The 10265-nt window shown below is 41.6% G+C and overlaps 2 protein-coding genes across 3 annotated transcripts in view; both read right to left on the reverse strand.

The window, feature by feature from the left end:
• brap (BRCA1 associated protein) overlaps positions 1–1920 on the reverse strand; it is a 12487-nt gene extending 10567 nt beyond the window's left edge. The window contains exons 1-2 of the mRNA XM_032539166.1: positions 1510–1920; positions 860–1021 (exon numbers count right to left, since the gene is read on the reverse strand). Coding sequence (XP_032395057.1) covers positions 860–1021; positions 1510–1588 — 241 coding nt within the window. The 5' untranslated portion in view covers positions 1589–1920. The remainder of the gene's footprint in view (positions 1–859; positions 1022–1509) is intronic.
• A 4133-nt stretch (positions 1921–6053) lies between these two features.
• Positions 6054–10265, reverse strand: part of naa25 (N-alpha-acetyltransferase 25, NatB auxiliary subunit) — an 18266-nt gene continuing 14054 nt past the window's right edge. For both annotated transcript variants that reach the window (XM_032539151.1, XM_032539152.1), the window contains 5 exons: positions 9232–9297; positions 9031–9128; positions 8835–8945; positions 7650–7790; positions 6054–6711 (listed from right to left, as the gene is read on the reverse strand). In XM_032539151.1, coding sequence (XP_032395042.1) covers positions 6589–6711; positions 7650–7790; positions 8835–8945; positions 9031–9128; positions 9232–9297 — 539 coding nt within the window. In that variant the 3' untranslated portion in view covers positions 6054–6588. The remainder of the gene's footprint in view (positions 6712–7649; positions 7791–8834; positions 8946–9030; positions 9129–9231; positions 9298–10265) is intronic.

Consider the following 10265-nt stretch of genomic DNA (forward strand, 5'->3'; position numbering starts at 1 on the left):
TCCACGACCAGGACGGAATCCGCATTGTTCCTCTTCAACCCGAGGCTCGACCATCGACCGAACCCTCCTTTATACACGACGTCCAAAAAGGAAAGGGTCCATGTACGAACAGACAAGTCATGAAGCAGTTTCCAACAGGTTGATTATTTTCCTAGCAGCTGTGAGTGCAGCAGATCTAATGAGCAGTTACCCATAGTCATCATAAATTCACTGGAGGTTAAAATTTCATTTCCGACACGAAAACAGAACGTAACAGACATCTGGCGGAATTTCCGGTGGCAACGGAGTAATCTCGGAAGTGGAACATCGTGGATATAGGGTGCTTCTCATGTCGTTTATTTAATAGTTCCTCGACTCCTCAGTCCTCGACTGAACCGGAAGTTGTTCTGTCCCTCCTCGGTGACAGCCGTCTCAAAGCTCTTATTTCTGCCCCAAAGGACCAAGGAGGGATCATTACGCTATAACCAAGGATACACAAGAGCAGCCTTTCCCGGAAGCCGTGCTGCTGAAGGAGTTGCTAACTCCGCCTAAACAGCTATTCACGGAGGATTCAGAGGAGAGGACATATCATCCCTTCAAAACACATTTCCTCAGTTCTTCCCGCCTACTACTAATTCGTAGTAGCTCTTCCGGGCCGGCTCAGTGGGAATACTGAGACGCAGGAAGGGAGCCAAGTGGAGGAGTCGAGGAGAATCTAAGCAACATGCGAAGCACACATAGATTAATCAGTGTGTCATATCAGCATTACGTCTGCCCTCATCTACCACGCTCAGGCAGTGTTATTTTTTTTCTTCCTACTAGTTTATCAGGTGAAGACTAGGGCGGTTTCTTGGTGGGATTTACAGCTTCTTGTGCTTACCTGGGCTGGGCTCAAAGGTTTCTATAACCATGTCCCCCATGGCTCTGCTACCAATGTGCTGGTGCAATACGGCTGCTCTTTCCAGATCTGTCTTTCCACTCAGAGTGTGTTTGGCTACACCCAAAGCCTTCTCCTGCAGTTCCTTCTCCGACATGCCTTCAACTGAACACAAGAGACAAGAAAACAGCCATGTTTTCAGCTTTGTGACAATGCATTTTCCAGCTGATACAAGGGTTTTTTTAAGGACTTTTTTTAGCGTAAGAAGGAGGATTTTCTCAACACAAAGGAAGACTTCATCCTTCAGTTTATCAGAAACAATCAACATCCACACATCTGGACAGGAAAAGTAACTAAAGCTGTCAGACAAATGTAGTGGAGTACAAAGTACATTTACCTCTGAGATGTAAAGGAAGTACAAGTATAAAGTAGCATAAACTGAAAAGTACATCTATCTTAAATTTGCACTTAAATTATTGATTAAATGTACTTAAATGCGTTTCATCACTGGGTCTATTCAATACATAATGTCTACTTTTGACAACACAGCTGTGATGTTACTCTTCAGTGCTTATCTCTGCTTGTTAGCTTCATGGCTAACTCCCAAACACAGTGACTTTCATGTTTAACGCATTAAGAGAAACTTAACTCACCAGCTGAGTACTGGAAACCTTGTGGAGAAGGAGACTGGTCGGCTAATTCCAGGCGGATAACAACCAGAGACACACTCATGTGTTATAAAAGAAACGACCACTTTTACAGAGAACAAAACAACCCGGTGACAGCTAGCTAGATCACTAGCAAGCTAACTAGCTAGCTAGCTAACAGCTAAATATATTTAACAGAAGGGCAGTTCAAGCAAAACACCTTTTAGTCCAGTTACACCAGTACGTTAGTCATACTGGCTTGGTCTTTGCCGACCTGGTACACAAACATTTGTGTTTTGATACCTAATATCCTGTAGTTGTCTAAGACTTTAGCTAGCTTCGCTATGTATTTACTGCTGTTGGTTTCTTTCTAGCATTCGGCTCTTCTTCGTGTAAAAAAGCAGTGAATACATTAACTTTGTGTATGTTGCTGCCGCCTACATGGGCTAGCTGTGTACTGCACTCTTTGCACATTATGAATTATTGAAAATTGTAATTGGTTTTCAATATAACGGACAAAACCTTCATTTGTGACCAGTCTCCTTAAACCTGAAATACACTGCGTAACATTTACAGTATGTACATTGTTATTTTGTAGTTGATAGGATAATGTATGGAAGCAAAAAATGGCCATAACGATTTTAATCTTTTGAGAAACTGAATGCCAATCATTTAAAGTATTTCACTGCTATATACTGTACTTTACTCTGACATTTCCAGTACTTCATTTCCAAATGTGCCATGTCTAAAAACCTCCTTTTAAAGTCCATTTAGATTCAGACAATGATTTAGACGTAATTTCCCATTTTTTGGGATCAATAAATATCTATCTATCTATCTATCTATCTATCTATCCTATCTATCTATCTATCTATCTATCTATCTATCTATCTACCTGAAATATTAGCTTCAGTATATTTCAAAGAGGGGAATTCAAACCACAAATTCAGATGGTTTTCATACAAAAGTATTTCAGTGCCACCTGTAATGGTTCCATCCATCTGTGTCCGCTTGTCTCCGGTAGATCGAGAGCTTTTGTTATAGACAATCCATGACTGGCCCAGAAGTCCTCCTCCTTCTCTCCATCTGTATGCAACCTCATCCCATTCATGCATGTTACCAACTCAACTTCTTCCCTTTCCCAGAGTCTTGTGCTCTCTCGCCCCTCTCCTCTCTCTCCTCTCTCTCCTCTCTCTCTCTCTCCTCTCTCCTCCTATCGCTTCCTGCAGGTGTTTCTGGCTCTGGATCTGTGGTTGGAGTCACCTGCTGCCTCCATGTTCCTGCTCCACACCCTCTGCTACAATTCTCCATGTCTCTCTGTCTCTCTCTCTCTCTCTGTCTCTCTCTCTCTCTGTCTCTCTCTCTCTCCTGGTCGAGGCAGATGCCCCCCCCACCCTGAGCCATGGTTCTGCTCGAGGTTTCTGTCTCTTAAAGGATGGTTTTCCTTGCCTCTGTGTCCTAGTGCTTCTCTTGGTGGGAATTGTTGGGTTTCTGTAAATAACATCCCAGAGTCCTGGTCTAGACCTGCTCTTTCTGGAAAGACGTGGGAGATAATTAACATCCCAGAGTCCTTCTAGACCTGTCCTTTCTGGAAAGACGGGAGATAAATAACTCCCAGAGTCCTGGTCTAGACCTGCTCTTTCTGGAAAGACGTGGAGATAATAACATCCCAGAGTCCGTCTAGACCTGCTCTTTATGAAAGACCTGGGATAAATACCACCCAGAGTCCGGTCTAGACCTGCTCTTATGGAAAGACCGGAGATAAATACATCCCAGAGTCCTGGTCTAGACCTGCTCTTTATGGAAGACCCTGGAGATAAATAACATCCCAGAGTCCGGTCTAGACCTGCTCTTTATGGGAAGCGCAATGAGATAACTGTTGTGATTTAGTGCTATAGAAATAAAATTGAATTTAATTGAAGTCCAACAACAGACAACCACTCTGGTTCAGATCAGGGAGGCCGTTCCTCCCAATCCCACTTCTCCATGTATCTCCATCACTGCCCACGTGTGCATTAAAGTTCCCCTGCAGAACTATGGAGTCCCCTACTGGAGCCCCATACAGGACTCCATTCAAGGTCTCCAAGAAGGCCCAAACAACCCGCAGACCCGCAGCGTAGGGGGGCGACCCTCTCATCCACCGAGGTGAACTCCAACGTAGCGGCGCTCAGCCGGGGGCTTGGGAGTATCTCCATGTACTCCCACTAGTTTTACACTTACACTTATGATCATTGAACCTCATCTTTATGAAATAAAATCAAATTTCTGAGTTAAAGAAGCAGTATGAATTATTTTCGACTAATTAAAATCAGAGGAAGGTTTATTGACTTCAACAGATTTAGTCAGGATACTTTTTTTTTAATGGTAGCAAATAATCAAAAAATCAGCATCTGCGGTTTGGGAAGAAAATGGATTCTATACAATTAAATAAAACACCTAAATCTCATTCATTTAAGAACGTTGGAATGGAATCAATCATGTTATTTTTGGGCCTTGAGGTTGAAAGAAACCATATTTATATGTATATAGGTTTTGAAAGTGGGTCAAATTTGACCCAAGAACAACACGAAGGTTAAAAACAAATATATATAATAATTTAAAAAAAAACACGTTGTACAACCAAGTTCTCACATTTACTTTTTATTTAAAAAAACTTTGACATTCCAGTGTTTCTGTTTTCCATTTTCTAACAAAAGAGGGTGGTGAGAGGACACTCCAGATTGTCAACCATTATTCTGAACCTCAACAACAACAACAACATGTAGTCAGATCACAAACGTCTTCTCTCCAGCCTCAAATCCACCGGGACAGACAGGGCTGGAGTGTTGAAAAGAAAAGAAAAAGGCATTTATTAGCAGATGTGTGTGTGATTGTATGCGGTTTGCAGATTAACAGGAAGGGGAGGGGTTCACAATTTTCTCACATTGCTCTGCCCAATTCCTAATAAAATAGAAAAACTAAAATCCAGCTGCACACCGCCTGCAGTCGTCCATCATTGCTTCTGGGTGACACATGTAAACGACGTCTGCTACAGCTGCAAAGGTTAATCGCTTAGTTCTCAACTATTCAATTAATCACCAACTATTTTCCTAATCAATTAATCAGTTTGAGGCATAAAAATTCGGACTCCTGCTCCTTAAATGTGAATATATCCTAGTTTCTTCTCTCCTCTGTCACAGTAAAGTGAATATCTTTGAGATGTGGACAAAACAAGACATTTTGAGGACGTCATCTTGGACATTTGAGAAACTGTGATCACAAACTTTTTTCACCATTTGCTGACATTTCATAGACCGAACAACTCATTCATTCATCCAGAAAATGATCCATAGATTAATACGACCATTAAAATAGTTGTTAGTTGCAGCCCTATCAGCCTTCATTGCTCATTGGTTACGCATTGTGCAGAAGATGCTCATTTTTCTGAGAAGATGCTGAAGCTGATGAAACTGTTTTGGTTTGTTAGACTGTGTGTGTGTGTGTGTTGTTCTGACAGGAATGACAAAAAAAAAAAAAAACATTAACACAGGACAATTCTTATGGCATCTACTGCAGCTGCTTTTAAAAATCACACACTAATGTCCTTTCACACTCAACTCCGAAAATGTTGCCTCAACGCTTTTATTTACAATGAGGGCCAAATGTTGTCTGGGAAACACACGTGTGTGTGTGTGTGTGTATGTGTGTATGTGTGTGTGTGTGTTTCAGCAGCTCAAATGACAGAAATGATATCTCCAGAATCTAATAATCCTACAGAGCTGCATGTTGGCTCAGTGTACCCGTCTGTCCTATCAGATGTGGGTCAAAGTGGACAAAACCCTTTTAATGTTCCAGTCTGGATTCAACAAGAACACATGCTGTATTTCTAAACCATATATTTAAAAAAAATTATATTCATTTTTGCACTTTATCATAATTTTCTTGCATTTTCTACAGATGCTTTTTGCTAGAAAGCTGTCCATGTCTGCAGTGACACATCGTGGATGATTGAACATTTTGTTTTTGGGGAGGATTCACATGAAGATAATCACACTTGGTCTCTTAAATAACATGAAAGCCGACCAGTCGTATAGGATTCTGATTATTGTGTGTGTGTGTGTGTGTGTGTACCAGATTCCACAGAGGACATGTTTACAAGCACTTCTACTGGGGTTAAAAAGAATAAGGAAAGAAACAAAAGTGGCAGACTTAAAAAAAAAAAATAGAAAAATAAAGTCCTTTAACTGATCCCACCACTGCTCTTTATGATACTGCAACCACAGAGGGGGGGGCTCCACTTGCAAAGCAACACACAAGATAAACAAAGCAGAAGAAGAAATGACAAAATAATGGGCTGAATGGGAAACAGTCTGCAGGCGGCCATATTTCCGGAGAGTGCTTCCGTTCAATGCCAAGTTGTGCCTGCTTGCTCTTGACGGAGAGAAACAGCTGGAAAAGCAGCAGATTGAAACAGCGTTCCTTACTTAGTGTTAATAGTCCAAGGTACGGGTGTCGCTTTGATTGTTCTCACCAGAAAAACAAAGTCACGGAATAAAAAGAAGGAACGTAACTGACAAACAGAATAGTGGTTTATTGTGTCTTATATTCTCATTCAGTCACGGAGAGTTGTGGTAGTTGCTCTTTACTATGTACAATAATTTATTAGATTAGTTCATCTAAAAACTGCTTATTCATTTATTTCTAATTTGCTCGGGTTCTCTTTAAATGAGCATGACTATTTATCCTCATTTTTACTTATAACTGCTGTATAAATTCACGAGTTTACTTACAAGCTTGTGTGCTATAAGAGTTGCAAATGTTCCAGTGGTGTGTGTGTGTGTGTGTGTGGTTGTGTTTGTGTGTTGAAGTGAAAGTAAAAAAAAAAAGAAAAGAAAAAATCCAGATTGGAGATCTCACAAACGCCGAGTTGAGAAATACGCAGGGAAGGAAGGAGGTCAGTGACGCCTGTGTGCTCGGGCGGGTTGTACGAGTCGGAGGTTAGCTGTCGGGCCGACAGACGGTGGTCTAAGGGGCGTAAGGAGGGTGGGGGGCGGGATCTGATGGTGGGGGTAAAGTCATCTTTATTTCGGGGGTGTGGGATGGTGTTCAGATCTTGAGGTTCTTTACAGTTTCTGCTCTCTTCCGGAGCAGATCTCCCACCTCCTGTAGGGAGCGCAGGTAACTGCTCTGCACCTTGTCCATAGCAGCCTTCATAAACGACGCCTCCTCCTGAAAAACAGAAGAAAACACAGAAGGGGCCATCAGCTGATCACGCACCGTGACGACAGGTCCTCTACCACTCGGTTCTTTTAAATCAAAGCTGAAGACCTTGGTGTTTGACGCTGCCATTTTAAAGTAATTGTGCACTACGTGAGCCTGATGCTGCCCCGCTGGGATGTCATTACGGGGCGTGTTCCAACCGTAAATGCCTCTGCACTCAACTAGATAGAGCCACAACCAATCAGAGCAACGGACCTCAACCGTCAGCAGAACTCAACACCAACGAGACCGACCAACGTATCGTCTCCATAGCAACCACTCTTTGCACAATACAGTCTAACTTTTAGACTTGTTTGTAGCTGGATATATCATTTGTTTCGTGTAAATATGAATGTGGATACATTAGTGATAGTGAGATGCTTGATACAGTGATGTTGCATTTCTAGTGATGAATAGGTGAATTTTTGGGCATTTTCGACCTTTATTTTTCCAGCTGAAGACATGAACAGGGAGAGAATGGGAGAAATGACATGCAGCAAAGGGCCGCAGGTTGGAGTCAAACCCACGGCCGCCGTGTCGAGGAGTAAACCTCTCCTCTACCAACGGAGCTACCCTGGCGCCAGTTTTATACCATTTCCAAACATCATATTCCTTCCATTCAAGGCAGGATGTCAAATTAATGGATCCACAGAAAACACAGAAGAGGATTTCCCAAAGAGGCCTAGAGGCAAAAAAACCCAAAACAAAGACCAAGAGCAGTGTCTTTCTTATAAATAGTTAATCTGTAACTTCCTTGATTTGATCAAATACTTCAAATTACATTAAAATAAGTCAGTGAGGAGCTTCCGTTTCCGTTTGTGTGGTTTCTCTTTGAATAAAAAGGAAATGCGTTGATACAAATAATGACAGGAGGGAAAGCAAAACAGTTCCTGTGTGGGCACACTCACCTCCGTGTGTCCTTCCAAGCTTAAACCGGCCAGTTTAAGGGCCGTCACGCCGGTCTCTTGCCCCTTTATATAGTCCAAGGCCTGGGTGAGCAGGTCCTGCAAGCTCCCCGTCAGCTCCTGGAAGCCACACACCACCGCCGGCTGCAGGAGACACAGAGCAGCAGCCATCAGGTCAGCGAGGGAACTACAGATTACCGGGTTTCTCCCAGACGTAGCACTGGGTAACATACTGAGATTTTATCAATATCTGGATATCGTCTTAGATTTTGGATATTGAAATATCCTGATATGACACAAGTGTTGTTGTCTTTTCCTGGTTTTAAAGGCTGCATTACAGTTAAGTGAAATACATCTTCTGAATTCACCAGACTTGCGTGCTGTTTATTTATCATAAATCTAATTGTGTAAAGCTAAAACAAACAAAAACTAATCAAGTGGCCGCTTCAACATTTAAATGCAACGTTTCAGAAAGCGTGGGGGCCTTTTTTAAACTCGTTCCAGGCTTTATCAATGCTTGTTAATCAAGCGCAGTCTAATGGAACGACAGCGTGCCCATTCACCTATCGTGGGTTACTATTGTGACCGGCTGATGCAGACGTCTGCTCGTTGGCAGTGATTTGGGAGGGATCATTTTTGGTATTTAAAAAAAAAAAGAGAGAAAAAAAAAAAAAGCGGTTCCATACGACGCTCTTTACATGTAAAATAGGGGGGATCCCAACGTCAATTAAATGGACAAAAATGTCGGCAAATGTGACAAAAACATTTAATAAATTGTCAAAAGCATCGGGGGAAAAGCACCAAAAGTGCTGAAAAAGCCGACCAAAACGTTGCCAATTTTAAAGTAATGTATACTTTATTAATCCCATTAGGGGAAATTACAATTTTGGGCCTTTATTTTGACAGGACAGCTTAGACATGAAAGGGGAGAGAGGGGGGGGGGGGGGGGGGGGGGGGACTACATGCAGTGAAGGGCTGCAGGTCGGATTTGAACCTGCAGCGAGCACTGAGCCTGAGGCACACGCTCTAACAGGTGAGCTACCCAAAAGCCCCCGTTAATTTAAAATTTGGACCCAAAAAACCCCAAAAGTTGCATGGTCCACAGGAGGACAACACAAGGACTAAAGATATATGTACGGATGTATAAGAGGAGGATTAAAAAGAGGAGGGGGGGGGGGGAAACTGTACCAGAGCTGTGTTTGTATCCTTTTTCTTCTTCTTCTTCTTCTGTAGACTAGTCTTGAGTGGTCGCAGGATCTTGGCACAGTGACTAGCCATCCACAAGACTATGCACACCGTCTGAGCAGAATGACATCATCGTGTTAAACACATCAGACCCAGAACACAGCGGGTAGGACGCCGTGTGCAAGAGGAGAAGTCTCACCTCAACAAAGAAGATAAGGTTTTCTAATAAGGAAGGCCGCGTTTTTAACTTGCTGTCTTTCATTTCCAATACATCCCCTTTGCATTTATTCAGTATTTCTGTACAGAGAGAGAGAGAAGAAGACATGCAGCACATCAGACCCAGAATGAACATCTGCAGGTTGCCTGGGCTACAGAGGTAGATATCCAGCTGCACACTCACCTTGAAGCTGAACTACTAATGATATGAAACCGTTACAGATCTGGGTTTGGAGCTCCGACGACTCATCTGAGAGGGGAAAAGGAAGCAAGGCGGGGTGAGTTAAACGCATTAGGCCACAGCATTGATAGGGCTGAACGTTTTATCGTTTTCAATTCGAAATCGAGATTTGAAAGAATGCGATTGGCTAATCGTGAAGTCCGCGAATAATCAAATGTGCAATATTTAGTTGAATGTTGGTGCAAAGTGTTGTTTAACTTTTTTTTTTTTTTTTGTTCCTCTTATTGTTTAATTTACTGTTTAAATGCTGGAACAATGTCACATATCACAGCTTGTTTATAGAAATGTCATATTTTCAGTGGATTTTAATTTATTTAACATGATGGGAGAAGGTATATATATATATATATATATATATATATATATATATATATATATATATATATATATATATATATATATATATATATATATATATATATATATATATATATATAATATGTAGATGCAGCTACTGAACTGAGGCATATCAGAATTTTTTGTTTACAGGAAAGAATTGATATTTGATTATTGGAATTTCATTTATTATAACTTCTGTGATAAATGTTTTGTCTAACTGTTCAATGTGTCATGCTTATTAAAAGAAAAATACTCATATCCATGTACTCTTCCTTGCATAAGAATATAGATGACATGTTTTATCTGTTGCACAATGGATATTGAACTTTAGATTAAAAAAAAAGAATTAAAAAAAAAAGAATAAAAAAAATAAAAAATCTAATTGTAATCACAATATCTGGCAGAAAGATTGCAATTAGATTGGTGGGGGGGCAGCAGCTCAGTCCTTAGGGAGTTTGGTTGGGGAACTGGAGGGACGCTGGTTCAAGTCCCCATATGGACTGAAGTACTGAGGTGAACTGGTAGCTGGAGAGATGAGAGTTCACTGCCAGGGTGCTCTTGAGCAAGGCACCAAACCACTCCCACCTTCACTCTAAAGGACCTGAGCGTGTGTGTGTGTGTGTGTGTGTGTGTGTGTG

Source organism: Etheostoma spectabile, chromosome 16 (genome assembly GCF_008692095.1).
Source record: "Etheostoma spectabile isolate EspeVRDwgs_2016 chromosome 16, UIUC_Espe_1.0, whole genome shotgun sequence".
Classification (NCBI taxonomy): Eukaryota; Metazoa; Chordata; class Actinopteri; order Perciformes; family Percidae; genus Etheostoma; species Etheostoma spectabile.